Source organism: Cervus elaphus, chromosome 17 (assembly GCF_910594005.1).
Source record: "Cervus elaphus chromosome 17, mCerEla1.1, whole genome shotgun sequence".
In the NCBI taxonomy this organism is placed as follows: Eukaryota; Metazoa; Chordata; class Mammalia; order Artiodactyla; family Cervidae; genus Cervus; species Cervus elaphus.
This window is the reverse complement of record NC_057831.1, coordinates 24201213-24226614: the sequence shown is the minus strand read 5'-3', so window position 1 is coordinate 24226614 and position 25402 is coordinate 24201213. Positions and strand designations below refer to the sequence as shown.

Genomic DNA, 25402 nt, shown 5'->3' with positions numbered 1-25402 from the left:
AAATTGTTTGGAGGCTAAAATAAATTAACATAATACAGAACTTAGACCAGAGTCTGTGTGCGTGTATGTTTATGTGCTTAGTCACCCAGTCATGTCTGACTCTTTGGGACCCTTTTGGACTGTGGCCCACCAGACCAGTGCTAGTACACTGTAAATATTATATGTTATTATTTTTAATAATAATGCCATTGTACCTATCATATGTATTATGAATATGTATGTGGGTATTTTCAGTGTTTTTTTTTTTTAAACTTAACTTATCCTTCATTATGCTCCCAGCCTAGCCTAGTTTCTAATATTTAGTAAGTTCTGAATAAATGTTTTTAAATAAGTAAATAAAAAAATACAGCCCCATTGCCATTGCTTCAATTCTCTAGTGATAGAATTTTGCCTAAACTGGATTGACATTGCTTTAGCTTGATGAATTTCTAAGCTATTCAGTGATTTAGTGAGGAATATATCTTTATAAAACTTCCAAATGTCCTCAAATTCATTCAATTCACTCAGCTGTTCGTAAATGCAAATCTCAGTTAAAGTACCTCAATCCTTATCTTACTATTTTAATTACATGATCCATTACAATGTAAAGTGATTCAAATATCTAAACAGAATACTTATAGTTAGAAAGCTAGTTGACCTAGGGATTCAACCATTATATTAATATTTGTATGTGCTAACTCATTGTTGGTTTCTATAGAGTTTTATCCTGAACAGTTTCAAGAGCTCTTGCAGACAAAATTAATAACATTAAATCCACTATCTATTTGCATATGAATTTCTTTAAAATTTTTAACAGACTTGATTTTATAGACAAGTTTTAGGTTTACAGCAAAACTGAGAGCAAGAAATTTATGATATATCCCTGCTCCTACACAGATATACTCACCCCCATTATCAACATCACTCACCAAATTGGTCCTTTTTTTTTGTTTTTTTACCAGGGATGAATCTAATTTGATACATCGTAACCACCCAGAGTCCATAGTTCACCTTACTGTTCACTCTTGGGGTCATACATTCTATGTGTTTAGGCAAAAGTATAATAACCTATATCAAAGATTTTCATTGCCAAGTATTATTGATTGCCCTAAAAATTTGTGTTCTGAGCATCCAGTTCAAGATGGTGGAGTAGAAGGATGTACACTCATCTCCTCCTGCAAGAGCACCAAAATCACAACTAGTTGTTAAGCAACCACTGACTGGAGAACAGTGGAACCCACTTAAAAAAGATACCCTATGTCCAAAGACAAAGAAGCCACAATGAGATGGTAGGAGGGGCGCAAACATGATAAAATCAAATCCCATACCTGCCGGGTGAGCAACCCCCAAACTGGAGAACAATAATATCAAAGTTCTCCCACTGCTGTGAAGGTTCTGGGCCCCATGTCAGGCTTCTCACTCTGGGGATCCAGCAAAGGGATTGGGAATCCTCAGGGAATCTAATTATCTCATTGTTGTTTTGATTTGCATTTCCATAATACCATATGGGAAAGATGTGGATCATTTTTTCATATGCCTATTTGCCACATGTGTATCTTCTTTGCTGTGGTGTCTGATAAGATCTTTGGCCCATTTCTTAATCAATTTATTTTCTTGTTGAATTTTAAAGGTTCTTCGTATACTTTGTTAACAGACCTTTATCAGAAGTATCTTTTGCAGATATTCTCTCTTAGTCTGTGGCTTGTCTTCTGTTTGTCTTGAGTTTGTCTTTTGCACAGCAGAAGTTTTTATTTTTAATAAAGTTCAGGTTATCAACTGTTTCTTTCATGGATCTTGCTTTGGTGTTATCGAAAAAGACATCACCATAACCAAAATCATCTACGGTTTTCCCATTATTGTCTGTGAGTTTTGTAATTTTGCTTTTAGGTCTATGATCCATTTTGGGTTAACTTTTGTGAAGGGTATAAAGTCTGCGTCTAGACTGATGTTTTACGTGTGGATGTCCACTTGTTTCAGCATCATTTGTTGAAGAGACTCTCTTGGTTTCATTGTGTTGCCTTTGTTGTTCTGTCAAAGATAAGTTGACCATATGTAAAAAGGAATTTCTTTTTAATTTAAGGAGCTATTTTAAACTTTATATATTCTATTGTGAAACCCTTCTTCAGGAAAATGCCATGGCCTGCTATTTGGGAATGAATAACTGTCTAAATTAAGAACCAGAAAAATCTTTCTCAGAAGATATGTAAAGCTGAAGATAAATTTCATTAAACTAATTTATCTAAACTTCATGTAAGATTACACACTCATGAAGTTACTTCTAGATGAAAATGGATATCAGACACACCCTGATTTCCATTAGACTAGTCCTGGTTTCCTTTAGGCTATGAATATGAAGATTAGGAATTATTTTCACAAGCAACTGAAATCTGCCAAACAAATCACTTGAAGCATGAAAATGCTAAGCTACTGCCTCACAAGATGTTTGCACTTAGTGGCAGAATGAAGTGGGATGAAGCTCTTTTTACGGTAATTTTAGAATAGAAACAGCAGCACCTTTAGTGTTTTGATTGGGGCCCCCACAAAATAAAATTTATTTCACTATTATAAGTTAAAAGCTTTCAGATTTCTGGACTAAAGAAAATGATGTTTTTCTCCCAAAGTGAACTTACTGGTTTTATTGAGTCTCTTCTATTTTGATTTTACATGCCAGTGTAGGGGAAATATGTTTCTTTAATATATAACAATGTCGTTTTTCCTACCACAAAAGTTTTCCATTTTATTTTTACCTTAAATGCACTGCAGATTTACTTTCAATAGGTTTGTTCTATTATTAACTTACCAAATCTAGTATAACTTTTGGTTGTTTTCGGTACATGAAAATATATATTTGTCTAATGTTTCTTAAATAGATCTATATTTAGGTAAGATCTAAGTATCCATCCTGCCAATGTACTTACTCATCAAAACTATGTGGGAATGGTAAAGATCTGATAATTTATGTGAATGGAAGCTAGTAAATTGAGATGGGGTGAAAATGACTTTTAATAAGCAAAATTATTTATTGAGGCTACATATGTGTCTCACAGGTTTCTGTGATTAAGAGATACTGATACTGCTCTGCTACTAAATGATATTGATGGTGTTGCTAGTTCAATTCCACAATTTAAATGTAAAACTGTAAAATGGGAATACTTAAGAGTATTATGGTGTGTTGCCACATCAAAAAAATATAAATCTATATATTTATAGTTAGTAACAACAGCTTTGTCTCTAGTGACTTTTTCCCAAAAGAAGAGCCTCTTCTGAATTTTACCTGCCTTCAAACTGAAGGCTTAAGGGTAGAAATTTTATTTGCTCTTCTACCATGTCTTCATTAATTTATTATTCATCTTGTCTGACTGTTGATCCTTCATATTTTAAATTCTCTGATCAATAGAATTGACTCTTCTAATTCTGTATGTCAAAGCTAGAAATTATTCCAGCCTTATAAATACTTATTGGGGATAGATAGCAACAGTATAATCTTTAAGAACCTTTCTATTTAATTTGTTCAAAGAACACTTATTTTCTGATAATATAAACTTAGAGGTCTTTTGTCTCATTTGTCAAATAACACTTGTTATCTAACAACTGAAGAGTATAATCTTTGGGGAAATTGCTGGGTCTCTAAGTGGTGTTTTATGTTTGCTTCTGGCTTAGATTTCAGAAACCACTTGCTTTTCTGTTTTTTATATAAATGACATGTGCAAAACTGTGATGATGACAATGCTAACCTTTTATTACTCAACTTGGATTTTTCCATTTGGTTCTCTTTGACCCTCACTCAAATTATCAAAAGCTCAGAAAAAAAGGGAAAAAAAAGATGGCTGTTAGCAATAGTCAACATAAATGTAAACCTGGCTACCTCTTCACTGACTCTAATCTGTCAACTTGGAAACGTAAATGTATCCATTATTTAGCTTCTACTTAGTTTTACTCCAAATTAAAGCATGTTTTTTAAAAATTTGATATAATTGGAGTATTCAAAACACCATAATGATTTCTAATTCTGACATACTGGTATTTTGTGTTTCCTTTACAGAAGTTTACATTTTTTTAACTTAGGATTTTGAAACTAAAACTGATTTCAAGGTTTTATAATTGTCAGTAGCAAAGCTTTACATTTATGTCTGGTATATGCTTTTGTTCTTATTATAGGAATAGAAAAAAGACCTGCAGTAATGCACTCTTTCAGTGACATCTTTTAACTATTGTTTGAAAAACAAATCTTAATCAGTGTTGTCCCGTAACCCTTACTCACATCATAGTTCCTAAAAGGAAACTCTGTGTATATAATGCCCTCCATTCTTCACTCCCATATTACACCCCAAGATTCAGTCCAGGATAAAGTCACACAGTTCCACTATAGTTCCCCTCCCCAGGGTCACCAATGATCTTGATTTAAAATGTATAGAAACTGTTTTCAGGACTTTCCTTTTTTACCCTTGGTGAAGCAAGGATTACTTGAAATTCTCTGTCTTTGGCCATTCAAGCTGCTCTAACGAAAATATCATAAGTTGGGTGGCTTATAAACAACAAACACATATTTCTCACAGTTCAAGAGGCTGGGAAGTCCAAAATCATGGTGCAATCAGATTTGGTATCTGGTGAGGGCCCTCCTCCTGGTTCATGCATAGCTATCTTCTCACTGTGTCCTCATATGATGGAAGGCATAAGGAATCTTTGTGAGGTCTCTTTTATCAGGGCACTAATCCCATTCATCAGAGCCCCACCCTCATGATCTTATTACTTTCCAAAAACCTCCACTCCCTAATACAGTCACTTTGAGGGTTAGGATTTTGACATATGAATTTTGAAGGGACACAAATATTTAATGTATAGTCTCTCCTGATTTTTCCCCCTCCCTCCAGGTTTTTCCCTATGCTTCTGTGAATAGTTACTCTAGTATCCTTTGCTGAATCCTAGAATCTAGACCCCAGAAAAATTTGGAGCAAATTACATGTCTATGAATCATCATGATAGAGATATAAACTAAAGACATTGCAGTGGATAAGATCTCCCAGACAGTATACATTCTGTAAAAGGAGAAGAGGACGAGTGTGGAAACCAGGAAGAGCCAGTTTATAAAGAGGGCTGGACAGTGCAGACCATAGATTATATTTAATTTTTTTATTGAAGTATAGCTGATTTACAATGTTGTGCCAACCTCTGCTGTACAGTAAAGTGACTCAGTTATGCATAAATATACATCATTTTTCATATTCTTTCCCATTGTGGTTTATCACAGAATATTGAATATAGCTCCCTGTGCTATATAGTAGGACCTTGTGTATCCATCCTATATATAGTAACTTGAATCTGCTAACCCCATACTCCTAGTCCTGCTCTCAGCCACCTTCCTCCCCCATAGCAACCACAAGGCTGTTCTCTATGCATAGACTACATTTAAAAACAAACTTGGTTGGATAAATATCCAAATTATTACAGTTTTATTGTGACACATAGTTTCAGCATTGTATCAGTGTATGAACAGGTTCCTTTCAAACTTTAGTTTCCATAATTGTAAATGACAATTACATTTTTACTTTTACTGCCACAACCTTAAGCAAGGAGTGGGTTTTAGTTGTATCATTCACATTTTAGTGAAAGATGGCTGAATTCAAACCATGCGTGAAGTGAAAGTCAAAGTGTCAAGTAGCTCAATAGTGTCTGACTCTTTGTGACCCCATAGACTGTAGCCCCCCAGTCTCCTCTGTCCTTAGAATTCTCCAGGCAAGAACACTGGAGTGGGTAGACATTCCGTTCTCCATCTTCCCGACCTGGGGATCAAATCCAGGTTTCCTGCATTGAAGGTGGATTCTTTACCTTCTGAGAAACCAAGGAAGCCCTGGTTCAGTAAAGGTGGTGGTACCTCACAAATGCAATCACAACTGTGATGGATTAGAAACAAGCATTATCATATAGGGCTGGAATGTAGTTAAAAGGGTCAGGTGCCAAAGCTTGAAATTCACAACTGTAGTTAGAACTGATGGATCTAGGACCAGAAGCTGTCTGCCCTGTGTGTCACCCCTTAGGGAGACTGGCTGGAAGTGGCCTCAAGGTGTGAGGAGAGCTTAGACTTCAAAATCCACTCTCTGTCCTCTGCACCACATAACAAAGTATCAAAGTGCTTAGATGTCAGAATGCCACCATACTTTTGAGCCATCCTTGATTTTACCAGTTATTAATATGTCATTAGATATAACACATTTTTCCAAAGTATATATGATTGTAAGTGTAAAGAATTCTAGAAAGACACAATATTTTTTAGTGTAAATAAGTCTTAAGATCCTTTCATTCCTGGAAAACAGTTGCTTTCTATATAGCCTGATCATACAAAATACCAGTTTTACATAATAATTATGAAAGTGCTCAATCAAATTTGGCTATTTTTTGTATTTGGAAGCCATTTTCTTCAAGACAATTTTAGGCTTTTGTATTTGTTTATATAAATGCCATAAAGCTAAAGTTATAATGTAAAAATTATTCCATTAGGTTTCAACCTCAGTACACACACACACACACACACACACACACACACATACACAGACATAACTCCTACACAGTTGCCCACAGTCTCTTTATTAAGAGACTGATTTTGAGCTTGTGGTGTCTAGGTTTGTGAATAGGTTAAAGGAAATTTTCACATAATTCCTGAAATCTTTAAAAAGCATTCCTGGTACTCAACTAGTAAAAACTTCCTTGGTGTGATTTTAATATTATGGATTTTAAAAAATACATTCTTGATCTACTTTGTGAAATATAGAGGTCAGGCTAACTGAAAACAAAAAATGGCCATATCAACAATGCTTTTAATACTGAGCGTACAGACATCAACCAACTTGTCAATCTCTGTAGTAAAGTCACATGACTTTTCACATTAGCATTTAATTGAGTCCGCAAGGGAGAAAATATAATTTAAATAGAAAAGAATGTGAAATACGTGTTATATGTATATGAAAAACAGAGTCACTTTTCCTTACACCAGGAACTAACACAACATTGCAAATCAACTAATACTTCGATAAAAAAAGGAAATGAGCTTCTGCATCAAGCTCACTATAAAAACATTAAAGAGATTTTTTAGTTTCAAGATTTCAATGGAAATCAAAGACTGCTGCTTCTGGCTTCCCCAGTGGCTCAGTGGTAAAGAATCTGCCTGCAATACAGGAGACTTGCAGAGCTGCTGGTTCCATCCCTGTGTTGGGAAGATCCCTGGAATAGGAAATGGCAGCCCATTCTAGTATTCTTGCCTGGGAAATCCCATGTACAGAGAAACCTGGCAGGATACTGTCCATGGGGTTGCAAAGAGTCGGACACAACTGACTAAACAACAACAACAAATAAAATAAATTCCATTGAGCTCTCATTGGCCAAAGTGGGTAACAAATCAAATTGATGAAGTCATGATGCAAGTCAAATACTCTTGCACACCAAGGCTGTTATAAATTTAATAATGCTTTAATGTGAACACTTCTAATTTTTAAAGTATAGAGCAATGGCCTAATCATTTCCATCAATTTTATTAAGTAAAAAAGCATAAATTGTTTGAATAATCACTTGGTGTTCTTGGTAACAAAATGTGATCTATGTTAATGCAACCAAGCTCCATCTCTTTCTCAACATGCTTTTGTACAAATAGAACTGTCACTGGAGTTACTTAGTTTTCTCTACAACCACCAATGTGTTCCAGTAATTTAGACTTCATGCCTCCTTCAGAGATTATAAGCAAAGGCTAGCAATTCCAGCTTCCCAGATGGCTCAGTGGTAAAAGAATCTGCCTGCCAATGCAGGAGATACAGGAGATCAGGGTTCCATCCCTGGGTCGGGAGGATCCCCTGGAGAAAGATACGGCAACTTACTCCGGTATTCTTGCCTAGAGAATCCCATGGACAGAGGACCCTGGTGGGCTCCTGTCCATAGCGTTACAAAGATTTGGACACAACTGAAGAACTGAGCAGAGGAATTCCAGAGAAAATAAAGCCGGTCCCTATGCTTTCTCAGTAATTCCCCCTTCTAGTTGTAGTGGAACTGATTTAAGAAAGAGGAACATAAATTCCTTTACTCAGCTTCCTTTTTCTTTTTAAAGAAAGTTCTTTAAAATTTCACTGTCTTTCACTGTATTTTAATCCTTGATGTAATTAATTATTTTTTGATCTGGTAAAAGATACAGAAATGTTCAAAGGAAGCAAAGTTTATGGTTTCTAAATGAGATAGTTCAATTCAGTTTTATTCAAGAGTTATATATTGTAAAAATTTCATAGTTATTGCTCTGAATCTTAAAAGTATTGCAAGAAGTTCCATTTAAAATATATTTATTGTTTATTATGAATGTTATATTGTTCTAGTTACACTTTTTTAATACTACGTGTCATTGAAAAAATTGTATATGGCCCAAATATAATAGCTAAGACATATAATATAATCAAAGTATTTAAATTAAAATTTAAAAACTAATTCTTATTTTCACAGGTATCAGCTCTCCATTTGGTATATTAAAAATACAGATTTATTAATATTAATGCATGTTATTGAAAATTGCACTCCTTTATTTCAGATCCAAGAAGTTAGCAGAGATAATGAGCAAGAAAGTCACCATGAAGAGGGTATTACCTCATTTTCTACATGTTCTCCTAGTAAGTGCTCCTCTATGTTACATATATACATAACACTTAAATTAAGGTACTTGTAACTGGTAAAGTCAAACTGAAGAGAGTGTGGAAAAACACAAAGAGCATTGGAAGACATTTAATTAATGGAATGACTTTGAGCATATCATCTGGTAGAAATATTACTACATTATCTTGCTAATTTAAATAGTTCTAACAAGTTCAGTGTTTAATAATCAAACCAGCAGTTTTTCCTACCCAAAGAAAGTACACTAGTCAGTTTGATATAGATGTTCTGCAATAACTATATTTTTTTTATTTTTTTAAACAAAGTCACATTATTTTCAGACCTCAGTTTTCTCAGATAATAAATGAGAAGTTTGCACTAGGTCTCTCTAAGGTCCCCGCTGGCTGTAATAGAATGTATAGTTCTATATATAATGACTGAAGACTATTTCAGAATCTTCCTCCATGTACATAATTCTACCCATCATGCCAGACTCCACTGGTTCACAGCAGCTTGCTCACTGGGCTAGTCTGACGGGCATCTCCCACTCAACATTTCTAAATCTGAAAGCCCCCAATCATGCCCAAATCTACTCTACCTGCTGATACTGCCATCTCAGGAAATAAAGATTTCTTCCTTGTTCAATTCAGTCCCAAAACTTGGAGTCACCATTTTTTACTTTCTCTCCTACCCGACATCCAATGTGTCAGATAGTAGAACTCCACCTTCACAATACGGCCAGTATTTCCTTACCCTGTCACTGTTATTTATCCACACTGTCCACTCAGGCATCAGCTCTCCCCTGGATTGTCGCAATAACACAGTGGCTCTTAATGAAGCATTATTTTCTACTCCCAGCAGAGATTGTACATCAATGAATGGAGATTTTGTTGTTGTCATGAGTTGAGAAGGGAGTTTTGCTAAAAATTCTGCTAAATATCCTGCAATACACAGGACTTGCCCCAGGAAACATATCTTCTCAAAAATGCCAGTAGTACTCTGTTAAGAAACCTTGAAACCATTGCCTTCCCGTTTGCCCCTAATATTCTGTACTTCACGAAGGAACTAATCACACTTCTGTTCCAAATTCCCCTGTTCTTACCTCAGGTCGTTTGCACTTTGAGTAGTTCACAGCTGATGCTCCATAAAACTGCCTACCAGTTTTTCAACTGATGGAATGACTTGCAAATCAAATAATATTAAATACAATTCCTTAACTAGCATACTTTGGCAAAATCAGTAAACGCTTCAAACACTAGGACAGAACACAAAATCATGCTAAATGATAATGTAATCAATTGATGCACTAAATTTTAAAGTTATACATTTTATTATCATTTTAATGATTTATTATCATTTTAGTGGTAATGAAAGTGATGTAAAGCCCATCATTGATAATGACCATGTATTTATTATGACATTTAATTCTCAAAAGTACTACCTGTAATAAGACATTATTTCAGTTATTGGTACAGAACAACGTCATTTCTACAGACTGTTTGGACCTGAAACTGTCACTGATATGAAATTCTGTGTGATTGGACTCAGGCCTCTGACTCTTTCCTTGGAGAAGAGGTGAAACATAGAACACCCTAAGTCAGCAAATTTCCATTGGTATCATCATTTCTGTGAATTTTCCTAAAACCCACTGACCCACCCATGTATGACTCTCGAGGGCTGTATTCCAGGTTTGGGCATATTTGACAAGGACTAAGGAGACCCTGTTGCTTAGACAGTGTTTACATAAAATAGAATACATAAACTGAACATGTAGACATAAAGGTAGCTGTGAGGAATTGCCTATAGCATGAATGTAATTCTAAGTTGATGATCGATTTGCCCAGATAGGAACAGTGAAGTCCTTTTGCTAGCCTGAGCAATGATTTCTTTTCAGCCACTCCATCATTTACTCCATCAGCATATCTAGAAGCTACTTTATTTCAGGCTGCGTTTGGGGTTAGAGGCAGAAAGATGAATGAGGTCTGTGCAGAGATCTGTGCAAGAACAAAACACCGTCGGCTCTGCCCCAGCTGATAGTTAAAAAATCTTGGTATCAGTTCTAATACTGGCAGCTAGACCTTTCCTCTTTCTCACATGAAAAATGAGAGAAATTAAAAATAAAATTCATGTAGAAATATGCAGTACCATCATGAACATGATTTTCCCACACGACTGATTTTTTCCTCCGGTTGCTAAAAAATGTCTACAGTGTAACTCTTCATATAAAGAAAAATTCCTCTTTGTCTGTACTCTGCCATTTGTCTTCTTTAGCTGTATTTTAGTTTAACAAAACTTTGAAACAACAGTTATTTGCTTTTCTATTGCACTCATGACAGCAATTCGCCTTTTCCCTCCAATATAGATTCCAAAGTTCATTTCAAATTTTTGTGACTACTTTATTCAGAGCAGAATTTCTATAAAGAAAATATAAACCACAAGTTTTAAGATTTAAGCTGATTGCATTATGTATTTTTCTATTTTCTTCCTGAGTGGCTAGAGAGCATTTACTGTGTACAGTATAAACACAAATAATGGAATCATGATTCTTAGAGTAGAGGAAATTTGCCTGAATCATTTGGTTAAGTTTCAGAATAAAATAGATTTTTTTGGTGAGAGAACTGAGCCTTAACAATATTTACCTACTCAGCTCAGTGCTCTGTGATGACCTAGGAGGATGGGATAAGGGGGTGAGAGGGAGGCTCAAGAGTGAGGGAATATGTGTATATTTATAGCTTATTTATGGTTGTTGTACAGCAGAAGCCAACACAACATTGTAAAGCATTATCCTCTAATTAAATTTTTTTTTAATTTTGAAAAGTAGAAATTTAAAAAAAAAAATTTTTTTTTAATTTTTTAAAAGTAGAAAAAGTATTTACCTACTATTGGTAATTTAGATGCCTTCCCAATGGAAAAATATCAACACTTTATCAAATAGTACTTTTAAGAATTAAGATATCATCTGGTGATAAATGTTAAATAATAACTAAAGAAGAATCACAGACTCATTTGATCACAGTATTTATAAGATTTTTGTTCCTTGTCTTTACCTTGTCCATTAACTTACTTATTACTTGTTAGGTTAGTCATATTGTCTACTAAAAATATGGTAATAAAGTCATATACTGAATCTGCTCAAGCAATAACTCTAGAGAATTGGAATATTATTATATATGTAATATCAGAATATTACATATTATTATGTGTATGAGAGTGTCATAAACGGAAGTAGCAGGATGTAATGGAACTCTCTCGGTAAATATTTTAAAAGCTCAATAATGGCTATTCACCAAAACTACACATTTATTAGCTTTCTTCTGTATCAGTTCATAAAAGTTTAATTAATATTACCACCACTTCTGTACCAAGTTACAAAGCATTAACCGCCTCCAGATGGAGTGTTTAAATGAAATCCTACAATCTTTATCATAAACAGCCGTACAGAGCCCAGCTCTCGACCATCAAAGCTGGCTTTACAGGCAGACGGCAGAAGAAGCCAAAGTGAATGAAATGGCAGAGGAAGAAAAAGAGCATGAATCAGGCATGGAGGCTGAGCACAGTCCTCCAGAGGTTGACAGTGAAAGTGAGAACCAGTACGATGACTTGTATGTGTTCATTCCTGGAGACAACCCTGAAAATAATTCCCAAGAGCCCCTCGTGTGTCCCAGACCACCTCTCCCGCCACCACGACCTGTAACCACTGCCTTCCAACTGGAAAAACCTCACTTCCCAGTACAAGGTAAGTTTAAGTTTAAAACAACTTTGAAACTTTGACATGCTTACACAGCATATAGTGCAGGAGTGGTGAGCTATACAAAGATCAGCGTTCAAAACCAAGAAAAACTTTCCTGCTGTTCTTTAATAACTAAAACCTGAGAAATCAGCTAAGAGGAACCTGCCACTAACTCCCTCCCTCCCTCCCTCCCTCCCTTCTTTCCTCCTTTAGTCCTTCTCTCTCTACCTTTCCTTACCCCTCACTTCTCTTCTTCCTCTCTCCCTCTCTCGTTTTCTTTCTTTTTCCTTCCAGGAAAGAAGTCTCATTACCAAGCTTTCTGTAAGTAAAAAAATAAAATTGGAAGGAGTCGGTCACTCTTCACATAAAATGAACCTCAAGCGTCATGTGGAAAAGTAAATGACAACTTTGGGTATTAAAAATGCCCTTAGTTTTCTGGCAAAAGAGAAAAGCTAACGTGTTACAGATTTGAAAATGAGCTTGGGCACAGTCACTCAGTCAGAGCCGCAGGGGGAAGCAAGTGGTAAAGGGTTTATCACACCCTGCATTGAGACCAAAGTCTAAAAGCACTCTGTCTTGCTAAAGTGAAAGTTAAATGACTGTGATAGCATTGTTCCCAGATGCAGGAATGAAGCTGTGTAGCAGCAGAGGTGGGAACGGGAGTCGGGTGAAGGGCGGGAAGCATCCCCAGGAGCTTCCATAGTAGGCTTATCTTCCTGGAATGTTCCACAGCCTGGCAGACTTTTCTGCTCACTCCTACAGTCACTAATTACCACTCACTTTACTGATCACTCTTTCATGTTTACTTTCCAAATTCATAAAACATTCTTACAAAGAAAATTTAATAAGGATGAAAGAAGCATCTATTATTAAAGCCCCGTTTGTCACTGTACTTGAGTTGTCAAGTCCTGCTGCTGCTGCTAAGTCGCTTCAGTCATGTCCGACTCTGTGCGACCCCATAGACGGCAGCCCACCAGGCTCCCCCATCCCTGGGATCCTCCAGGCAAGAACACTGGAGTGGATTGCCATTTCCTTCTCCAATGCATGAAAGTGAAAAGTGAAAGTGAAGTTGCTCAGTCGTGTCTGACTCTTCACGACCCCATGGACTGCAGCCTACCAGGCTCCTCCATCCATGGGATTTTCCAGGCAAGAGTACTGGAGTGGGTTGCCATTGCCTTCTCCTGTCAAGTCCTAGAAGGCTATAAAGTCTATAAAGACTATTTTTTAAAAGTGAATTTTGAAACCATGAAATTCAGCATTTGTGTCCTTGAAGGCATTATCTCTATAAAGGTTCAACTTAATCAACATAAACTCTTACTAAGATTATGTACCTTATAAGAGATGGAAAATACTTCTTAATGAAAAGTATGGGAAACCTAGTGGGTACTTTCTCAATTCATTCACTCATTCAACAAACACATATTGATTACCTGGTATGTGCTGAGATAGATAAAGGGTGTAGCTATATCAATATTGGGAGTGGAGGGAGAGATGTAAATTAGTATGTGCTTGCTTGCGTGCATGCTCAGTCACTCAATCATGTCTGACTCTTTGCGACCCCACTGAACATAGAGCCCTGACAACAAAATTTTGGTGTATTTTTCTCCCTTTTATAGTTTTATGTAGTTGTTAAAATCAGTTAGAAAACAAGGTTGTCTTATATCAGGTTAAAGCTATTAAAGGAGTTAATTTTTAGCTACTTTTTAAAGGGAGCTAAATAACTTAAATAAAATTTTAAATCCTGTTTTTTCTAATGTGAATTTCCATATATGGTATGTTGGTTAGGAGGTTAAAAATTATTCCACAAACAGTAATTTTCACCAGATATCTAGGACCACAAGTATAGTGTTGACTAATATATCTTCTGAAAAGTACCAAATATAAAAAGCAACATCATACAAAAACTCACTCCTGTTATTTAAAAACCAGATTATTACATGTTTCAATGCAGTGTTACTTTTAATTACAGTAGGAAATGGCTGCCCTTTCCAGTATTCTTGACTGGGAAATACCATGGAGTGAGGAGCCTGGCAAGCTACATACAGTCCATGGGGTTGCAGAGTCAGACAAAACGGAGTGACTGAGCACACTTTTAATATCATATTTTTTCATGGGGCTAATATTGGAAGTGAATTAAAAGTAAAATGCCAGTACTTTTTCTTAAAATTCTTTGACTGAGGTCTTTGAAAGTAAGACTAGAAGCTCCCACTTATTTTTCGCTGGAGACTGTATATGTTCTTTGACTTTAGCTAGTGATAGCTTCAGGAGTTGTTCCGTACAAGTTTTTTCCTGCCTTCAAGTCACTGCAAAACAGAAGCCACCTCATGAATGCCCTAAACATCAAATTCCTTATGATGGATTCATGAACATATTCATTGGAGAAAACAGTCACATAGAACACTTTTCAGTTTAAAACTGACATCCTGTCTCTTTGTATCTTCACAGCAGACTTTCAAGGCAACAATCATTATGATCCCCCTTTGACTTGGGCTTCCCTGGTAGCTCAGCTGGTAAAGAATCCACCTGCAATGCAGGAGACCCTGGTTCGATTCCTGGGTCGGGAAGATCCGCTGGAGAATGATAGGCTACCCACTCCAGTATTCTTGGGCTTCCCTGCTGGCTCAGCTGGTAAAGAATCCACCTGCAATGCGGGAGACCTGGTTTCAATCCCTGGATTAGGAAGATCACCTGAAGAAGGAAATAGCTACCCACTCCAGTATTCTGTCCTGGAGAATTCCATGGACTGTGTAGTCCATAAGGTAGCAAAGAGGTGGACACAACTGAGTGACTTTCACTTTGACTTAGATCCAAGACCCTAGAGCATGTAGTTAGAATGTGTTAAATTCTTCCATGGACAGGTTTCCTGGGCTTTTAGGATTCTTATCTTTGTTTTCCATTCTTTCCCAATTATTTCAAAAATTGGATTATAGGAGTGATATATTTTAATCATTATTTACTAGTGTACAATCTGAGTTGAGAAAACTCAGATCCAACTCCAACATGAAAAGTATAATCTGATACACTGGGAAGTGAAAAGTGAAATGTTTTCTTTCTAGTGCAAGCCCAACTTTAGAAAGAGTTGAGAAAGGAGGTAGGTGGAGAAACAAAGAGAGTTAACAGCTCAGGAAATCAGTTCCTAAAAGTAATATAGTTGACACATTCCACTAAAAATGAAACACTGTACGTGTGTTTCCCACACACTTAATCTGATTTCACCTAGGATGCTGTCAGTGAAGCAGAAGTCATGAAGTCAGAATCTCAAAACCATATTATTCACAAGGGAAAAGGAAAGTCTTGGAGATTTTAAAGTTAATGCCAGGCATGTTAGCATTCATACTTCTTGGGTTAAACTAACTAGGCTAAGACTCAGCAGGGAGGTGATCTCAGACTCTCCTTTGGTCTCGCCTCATAAACCTACCCAAAACAGTTGCTGAATCTTCTTATAATAATACCTTTTTATTCTTCTCTTACCAGTTTCTCTTTCTCCCTACCTCCTAAGTTTTCCCACTAAAATATCCACTAAGTAAGCTAAAAATTTTTTATCAGATTCTTACTAAACAGAAAGGAGACTAATTCCTCCTTAGTTCATGAGCATGAATCTCAGAACAACACAGAGAATTAACAATTTTTCAGTCAATAACTGAAATAATTTCCATTTTTATTGTTTTCATTAATACTTTAACACTTGTCAAAAGGACACATTTAAAAAATTTTTCTCATCATCTGGCAGAGAGAACCATCAAAATTCTCTTCAACTTATTAATTGATCACAGTATATAGTATCTTTGTCTTCCAAATAAACTGCTGCTAGAATATTTTAATATGTTCTTATAAAAGTATGTAAAGATTTTGCTGAATATGAAAACCATAAAAAACTACTGAATAAAGACTATTTATTAACCATAAAAGATTAATTCTTGGAAAATTAATCTTCAAGCCATTGATTTTCTATGCCATCTTTTATTTCATGAACTCGACTTTCAATATCCTTTATCAAGGAATGAGGTTCATGTTGACCTATAGAAATCAAGAGAGCCAGCTTGAGACTTAGTATGAGAAGCTAAACAATGGAGCTTTTGGCTATTCCCCTCTGTCATTTTCAGAGAAATCGATTTTAGACAAAATACCTGGTTCAATCCTTATAAAAGGTAAAATGACTTCAAACTTTTTTTAAAAATTTGAAAACACTAGGCTTGAAAAACACAGGCTTTCAAAGTACTTGATATTTGAGGCTTAGTTTTATGATTTGATTTCCTGATGTTAAATCGTTCATAAACTATGTGGAAAGTAGTTATATGCCTATTTGTATGTTTTCAAAGAATTCCATGTCTTTAACAAACTTATTCTAAGAAGTTGACAATTACAGACTGAAGGAGACTATGTTAGTAAATTACATGATTCACTTTTCTCTTTTTGGAATTTATACAGTAATATACAAATTATCTGGGGGGCGGAGTTCAAGCAACTGACAGATGGACACCAATAATATTGTATAAAATATAAATAACTACCATTCAAATATTTTATAAGCAGGGAAATTGTTGGAAGGCCAAATGGAAAGAAGTCAAAGTTGGTGTGATTTCAGTGTAAGATATGAAACAGGAAGTGATTCCGAAGAAGAGAAGAAAGAAGATGAAAAGGATCAGGAAGCGGAGGAAGACCCATACACTTTTGCTGAGATTGATGACAGTGAATATGACACAATTCTGGCCAATAGGAGTATAAAGAAAAAAATTGGAAGTCGTTCATTCATTATGAACAGACCTCCTGCCCCCACACCACGACCCACAAATATCCCTCCAAAAGAGGAAACTACACCTTACATAGCGCAAGGTAATCTGTTTTGTTATTGCTGTTACTGTTTGTTTGTGTATGTGTTTTTGGAGGATGTCCTGTCTTTGGGTAGGATCTAAAGCCTCAAAGATTAAAAGCATGTTTTAGAGTCATAATTAAGTTGTGGTGGCCCATTTTTTAATTTAAACACACAATGGATAAAGAAAATAAGGACAATGTGTGGGGTTCTGGTTTGTAATTGTCCATTAAGAAGGGTAGTTTTGACTATGAAACCGTAGTATGTCCAAAGAAATACTGTTTGGTGCTTCTTCCATAATTCTATAAGAGGAAGCTCAATTCCCGTGAATAATGTGCAACACAAGAAAAATGTAGGTGCTTTACTTTCTGCCCCTCTTCCATTCACAATAACTTTAAAAATCTAAACAATTTTGAATACTAGAATCTTAGATTTGCAAGGCCAGTTTCTTTGATAATTGTACTTCACCCCCAATGATTAAAATTCACTTCATTCATGATAGAATTTTTGCTTCATTTTAGATTTCAATTCTTTGTCATTTTCAGTTAAATCTAAATATAAAAAACATTAAAAATCCTTAAAGCTTTCTTATATCTAAAACCCCAGTAGGATGTGTTGACTTTGATTTTTTTTCCTAACATTCTTGTGTACTCTGGTTTGGTGCATTCCATGAGTCCCTGGTGTCTAAGACATGACTTTTATTCATCAGTGTATCACAGACACATGCACTTAACCGCACTTTTGGGGTTAGATACCACCCTAGGGACTGAGAATGTGAAGTAAACCAATGTTTCCATCCTTAGGGTGTTCTAAGCAACGGCTATGCAAATAAATATATAGTACAATTTGACCTTTTATTAGAGATTTTTGAATAAAATATTTGGGATTAATCAAAATGTTTGGGTGATAACTAAAGATGAGAGGCAATATATTATACATTCAGATAATCTAAACCAAGTACACAAGCAGAACACTTAAATATATACCACAGATTCACTCAAAACGAACAGTTACTCATCTGTGATCAGTATGTGCAAAAGAAATGATTCTGTTGTGTAAACAGTATGTATTGAGAGATTTGTATAAGAAAACTGAGCAAGTTTTTCCACTATCGTTTACACCTAACAGTGATCTGCTGATAACGTTCAAGACACTATTAAAAACAATTAGAAACCAATAACAAATTAATAAATTTTTCAGCTAAAATAAAATGTCAGCTGGAACAATTATTAGATTATTAAGGCAAGGGATAAGTTGTAATTAGAATTTTTCACATTATCTAACATAATGGCTCTAGGATATTATATCCAGGCCTTCATATCAGCAGATTCTACATCTAAGGATTCAACCAACTGCACAGCAAAAATATTCAATAAGAGAAAATTCTAAAAAGTACCACAAAGCAAAGCTTGAGTTTGCCTCCAGTGCAACTGCTTGCATAGCTTTTATATTGTATTTTTAGCTAATTATATAGCATTTACATTATATTAGGTATTGTAAGTAATCTAGAGGTGATTTGCAGTAGACAAGAGAATGAACATAGGTTATAGACAAATACTGTACCACTTTATAAAAGAGACTTGAAAAGTGAAAGCATTAGTCTCTCAGTCTTGTCCAACTCTTTGCAACCCCATGGACTATAGCCTGCCAGGCTCCTCTGTTCATGGGATTCTCCAAGCAAGGATACTAGAGGGGGTAGCCATTCCCTTCTCCAGGGGATTTTCCCAACCCAGGGATCGAACCCCAGTCTTCTGCATTGTAGGAAGACTCTTTACCATCTGAGCCACTAGGGAAGCCCAGAAGAGACTTGAGCATCTGCAGATTCTGGTGTGGAGGAAGGAGGTCATGGGAATAATTCCCTGTAGAACCTGAGGGATAGCTGTACTAGCTCTTTGACAAAGTTGTTAAATCCCAATAAATATTTTTTTGAAGAGGGAAGATAGACATATAATTTAATGAAAGAATTTGGTTATTTTCTAGAAATTTTTGAACAGGTACATCATCATCTGTATCTCAGTCTTTAGGGAGTTCTCAAGACCACAAAGACCATGCTGTGTTTCTCTACTTTTTGCTCTTTATCTTCTCACCCTTCTGTCAACTGTCGTGTTCTTGTTTTCCATGAATTCATTCTTGTGTTCTATTTGTTCTTTTTCTGTATCATTCATTTCTCTTTGTTCACTGGTAGTGGGGGCAATGAAGTTTAATTTCTTTGTCATGGCTTTTGTCTCATTTTGCTTTGATCCAAATTTATAAATTTCTGTGATATTTATTTCTCCTTAGTTCTCATATCATCTCTGTTATCTCTGCTTGTTGTTTGTCTGTTTGGTCTGGAACTCTTGACACCTCCATCAGATAGGTGACTCTTCTTCACTATGCTTTCATGGTGAAGAATGAAGCACTGAAACCTAAATGGAAACTTCCCCTGCTCACTTATGGACTGCACTGTAGGGCAATGATGTAACCAGCTTTTCACTGGATTATCCCAAAGTGTAAGTTTAGGTAGACCTAGTCTCCTGTTTTTCAGTATATCTAGAATAAATTCCAACTAATTGTAACCTAATTTATATACCTAGTTGCCAGCACTCTTAGATCAGAGTCTGGGAAGAAGACTGGGAAACTTCACCACTCAGAATGCACCATTTAACTTGTTTGTCCCTGTGTTCAGTCCGGTGTCTGAAACTCCTTTCACCCACTGTGCCTCATGTGCCATGGTCCTTCTATTCACTTTCTCCAAGAACAAACTGCCCATCATAGATGACTGCCTTATTTCATTGAAGAATGAATTAGAAGCAATGCCTGCTTCTATTAGACTGCCAACCAAGCTCCATGTTCTATAACAGCATTGGGATGGTTCTCCTCATTCATAGGTTTATTAATTATATAAAGTTTTATTAAGAACCAGATGATAAATTCTTTCTGTGTATTAATTATTCAAATCCCCTACATAACCATGGTACAATTTGTCTTTTATACAGACACACAGGAACTTTAAAGAATCTTAGAAATCTTAGAAATCTCACCTACTCATCCCATGTCCAACACCTATCAATATTTACAGGAAATCTTTCATTCAATTACACAATCAAATTTGTTCTCACAGCATTTGTGTTATATGCAGACAGGGATCACTGTTAATATGATTTATTTTGTTTTTGTTTTGCACTTAAGTATATACAAGCAAGTATGATTATTTTCCCCATATTTCAAACCAGTAGCAAAACCTGAACTATAAATGAGGTCATCAAAGTCCCTTTCCATTATTTCTTCCTTTTCTATTTTACTGGGATATACTTGCTGGCCTCTTCCTTTTATGCTATTGATTGTTGATCATATTGTTCTCACATTATCCATCTAACATTACCTCATCAGCCAGTTCTTTTTTGATGTTCTTTGCATTTCATGGGATAAATGTCTTTCATCACGGCTTCCTTTTTCTTTCCTAGCTCACCCATCTCTATTAAATAGAATATCCACCATTTCCCAGAAAGCCATCCATTCAATTTGAAGAATATTAGTTTGCTCTAGTTCTTGCCAGAGCACAGAAGCAATGGCAGAATGTTGGCCCATCCGGGGTATGTTAAAGTAGCCAAAAGAGAAGGGTGTGGAGTCGGGGATGGAAGAAGAATGCAGATGGAGAAGCCCAACTTACTGTTTCAAAAACTCGAGAAAGTGATAGCGAAGTGACTAGGCAAATAAACCAGAGAGATAGGAAAATCACGTTGGCTTTTGTGGGGTAATAGAGTATGTGTGTGTCTGTCTGTCTGTCTGTGTATTTAGTTGCTTAGTCATGTCTGACTCTTTGCCCAGGAATTGAACTCACATCTCCTACATCTCCTGAATTGCAGGCAGATTCCTTACCACCGAGCCACCACCCAAGTGATTAGAAGCTTGAAATTTTCACTCTCTAGAGAAGGGAGAAGGACTGAAAGTGGATTAAAGATCAATCATGACTGTGTGGGGAAGCCTCCATAAAATGCTGATATTATGGGTTTTCAGGGGCTTCCAGGTTGACAAACACATAGAAAGGGTGACATGCCCCCAGATGCTATGGGGACAGACTCTCTTGTGCCAGAGACTCCCAGACTTTGCCCTATATATCTCTTTATCTGGCTGTTCATCTGTATCCTTTATCATATTCTTCAATAAACTGGGAAATAAGTGTTTCCCTGAGTTCTGTAAGCTACTCCAGCCTTTAAATAGAACCCGAGGGAGGTTGTAAGAATCTCCAGTCTGTAACCAAATCAGACAGAAGTTGTAGGAAGCCTTGGGACTGGCATCTGCAGTAGAATGGAAGCAGGCTTATGGGACTGAGCTCTTATCTGTTGATCTGACACAATGTCCAAGTAGATAGTCTCAGAATTGAATTAGAATGATGGAAATTGTGGTATATTCATATGGTGTTGTAGGACTTGGTCGGGGGGAAAGCCCACACATTTGGTGACCAGAAATGTCTGAAATGAAGGGTGAGAGTAGTGTGAGATGGAGGAGACACACAGAAAAGAAAAGCCCAGGAGGAAAGTTGGGTTTTCCCAATACTGCTTTGAAGGTAGGATTCAGATTCAGCTGATATTACCTAAGCAAAAAACTTCATATATTTGAGATTCAAATTCCTCATTGTAAGTTGGGAACAGAAATAATATGTACCTTAAGGATTGTGTGGACTTCCCAGGTGTCTCAAGTGGTAAAGAATCCAGCTGCCAATGTCTTGCAGAGATGCAAGAGACATGGGTTCAATCCCTGGATCAGGAAGATCCCCTGGAGGAGGGCTTGGAAACCTACTCCAGTAATTTTGTCTGGAGGATCCCATAGACAGAGGAGCCTGACAGACTGGGGTCACAAAGAGTCAGACACAACTTAAGTGACAGAGCACACAAGCAAATACAAATAAATGACAAAAGTGACAAGAACCACATCAATGTGGGTAGAACAGGAGACTTCACTAGCACTACACAGCATGATCAAAAGAATATATCAATCTACTAATTTATAAATTTCCCATTTTAAACTAAGTATTCTAAGTACTCCTAGTTTGAAGAGGGGAGCCCATACATAATGGGACAAACTTCTAGAATATTCACTTATAGCTAAGCATTCTAACTTCTTTCATGCAGCATAACATATCAGACAGAAAATCTATTTCCTCCATCACCACTATCCCCTGTCCACAGAAATGTAGCTTATTAATACAAAATTGAATCCATGGTTTGTTTTATCAAGAGATATGTTCCTGGGTTTTTTAAATTCCATTCTTATTATACTACACCTAATTTTATGTTAACAACCAAAAAAGAATAACTCATTTTTCTTAATGAAAAGTTTTTGAGGCCTGCCTGTTTCTAAATACTGTATTCACCCCATCTTTTGCTATAATGTTGAAAAGGATCAGATTCATTAAGCTTCAAGAATATAGAGGAATTAACAAGGATTTACCATCCTTAGTGACAGAATTCTTGATTTAAGACTAATCAAGGAAACAAAATGAGAACTTTTCATAGTATAAATAGATTGGTAATAAAACTATATCCATAAATCATGCAAAGAGAAGACTGCCTATTGTGGAAAAATTTTCAGCATCAATTAACAATTTCCCATTTCCCCCTCATACAATTAATAAAATCAAGATCATTCTTCAGAGTCCATGTTGCTGATTTGGGGTAGAATATAATTTCCCTTTCAATTTTCAATTGCTACTGAGTTGCCCTTGGCATTTTACAGTGCAACAAAGTTGTATATGACCTTTTTGAGAGCTACTCAGCTACTGGGACCCTAAAATGTCAAGTACAACTCAGTTGCTCAGAAATTTTCCACTTGCAATTCACTTGTACTTGAAATTGATCACGTCCAATGCAATTGAAATGCAGGCAGAGAAGAAAAAAAAAGCAAAACAAAACCTTGTAGAATCACTTAGGAAAATTAATCCATATCATTGTAAATGTGACAGAATGGAATGGCTTCTATCTCAATATTGTTATTCAGTCACTAAGTTATGTCCGGCTGTTTGAACCCCATGGACTGCAGCACGCCAGGCTTACCTGTCCTTCACCATCTCAGATCTTGCTCAAACTCATGTCCATTGAGTCAATGATGCCATCCAACCATCTCATCCTCTGCCACCCTCTTCTCCTCCTGCCCTCAATTTTTCCTGGCATCAGAGTCTTTTCCAGTGAGTTGGTTCTTTGAATCAGGTGGCCAAAGTATTGGAGCTTCAGCTTTAGCATTATTATCTGTCCTCAGTAGTGAAGAGATATGGTCACATGTATTAAAGTAAGCCTTAGATCAAATGCCTTGCATTCTATTCTCTGGCCCAGTGACCTTGTCCAAACCATTATCTTCAGGACTTAGTATATCACAGGTGGTCTCAGGATAGAGGGACATATGTATCATCTGTTTGAAGATATGGATAGGGTACTGGTGCAACTCTGCAAAGGAGCAGTTGTTCAAGCTGTGCTTACGCCGGGAATTCTGGTCTTTACCCCTTTAAGTACAATACTCATGTGCCTGCTGAATCACGTTAGTCATGTCCAACTCTTTTCACCCCTATGGACTATAGCCTGACAGGCTCCTCTGTCCATGGGATTCTCCAGGCAAGAATACTGGAGTAGGTTGCCATGCCCTACCCCAGGAGATCGTCCCAACCCAGGGGTCAAATCTGTGTTTCTTTACCACTAGAGTCTCTGTTAAATTTGTGTTTTAATAAGAAGCCCGATTGACCTAGAGTAGTAGTTCTTAACTGGTCTTCCAGGGGACATTTGGAGACATTTGGCAATATTTAGAGACATTTTTGATTGTCATGGCTAAGACATAGATGTTACTAACATATATGCCAGGCTACAAAACATGTCTCAACAAATTTAAGAGGATAGAAATTATATCAAGCATTTTTTCCAACCACAATGGTATGGAAGTAGAAATCAATTACAAGGGAGAAATGGGGAAAACACAAACATATGGAGAGTAAGCAACATGCTACTAAAAAAACAATGGGTTAATGAAGAAATCAAAGAGATAGTCAGAAAATAAAATGCAGTGAAAATAAAACACAACTTTCCAAAATCTATGGGATGCAGCGAATGCAGTTCTAACAGGGAAGTTTATAGCAATACAGATCCACCATAAGAAACAAGAAAATCTCAAACAACCCTGTCCTTTTGAAATTTTCAATCTGCATTTTTGTAGTTTGAGTCTTATTGGCAGAACTAGTATTTAATGTTTATTCAGAGTGAGAGTGACCCAGTCTTACTGGTTACTTATTAGGACAGTAATATTTCCTGATATAAAGCAAAAAAAAAAGAGGCCAGAGAACTAAAAGGTAAACCCACCACAGCTTCTAGAGGATGGTGGTGACTTCCTAATAACCCAAACCACTTTTCTTTGCTTTTCATTTTTTCTTTTGGCCTTGCAACCTGTGGGATCTTAGTTCCTCAACCAGGGGTAGACTCAATGTCCCTAACCACTGGACTACCAGGGAAGTCCCCAAACCACTTCCCTTTGAAACAAAAGAAAAATTACTAGGGACGTTACTAATGTCTACACTAATATCCTTTTTTATTGAATACAGATGTTCAAAAAGTAAAGTCAAACAGTGAGCCCACATGAAATCCTATGGGAAGAAATACTCTGTAAGCAGTAGGTATTCAGTACACGTTGCCTGCCTGGTTCAAGAGGAAGACAGACCCGCCTGGCCAGTAGTGGAAGGGAGACTTTGCTAAACACTCATTATAATGGACTCAAGCTCTAATGACACAGAACTCTGTAAACCAACTGCTGTCATTCTCTGAATGTCCCAACTTCCTTAATAAGAAACATTTCAAGAACAGAAATATTCTTATTTGCATCAAAAAGGAGAAATGTGCAAATCAAAGCAGTTTGTACTCTACGTAAATAAAAATTAAGTTCCTTAGAAGTAGAAAAGGTAATTTATAGTGAGATTTCCTGGTTTGGGAGAAGATTTTTATGGGAACACATCTATCAGACTTAAAAGTTTCCATTACAAACTGGAAAGAAAATTAATGTTTTCTCCTTAGGAAACCAAAGCATTCATTGATATTTCCACTGAATTAGAATTTCTGTACTATTTTCCTTCGTGAAGATATATGTACTTTACAACTTCCCATCACCACCAAGCTCCCAAGTATGCTGTAACCACATCTGTGACTTCACGTGTGCTGACTGACCATCTGTAGATCCTCACCATCCCCTTCTCCCCCCAAAATCCCACAACTCCTGGCTCTATGTCTGCCAGTCAGTAAACTGCTTTCAGATGAAAG

General features: G+C 36.4%; 1 protein-coding gene across 4 annotated transcripts in view; it reads left to right on the top strand.

The window, feature by feature from the left end:
- BANK1 (B cell scaffold protein with ankyrin repeats 1) overlaps window positions 1-25402 on the top strand; it is a 317486-nt gene that overhangs the window by 258439 nt on the left and 33645 nt on the right. For 3 of the 4 annotated variants that reach the window (XM_043871399.1, XM_043871400.1, XM_043871397.1), the window contains exons 8-10: window positions 8537-8615; window positions 12029-12331; window positions 16856-17158. In XM_043871399.1, coding sequence (XP_043727334.1) covers window positions 8537-8615; window positions 12029-12331; window positions 16856-17158 — 685 coding nt within the window. The remainder of the gene's footprint in view (window positions 1-8536; window positions 8616-12028; window positions 12332-16855; window positions 17159-25402) is intronic. The other variant, XM_043871398.1, reaches the window with a different exon arrangement.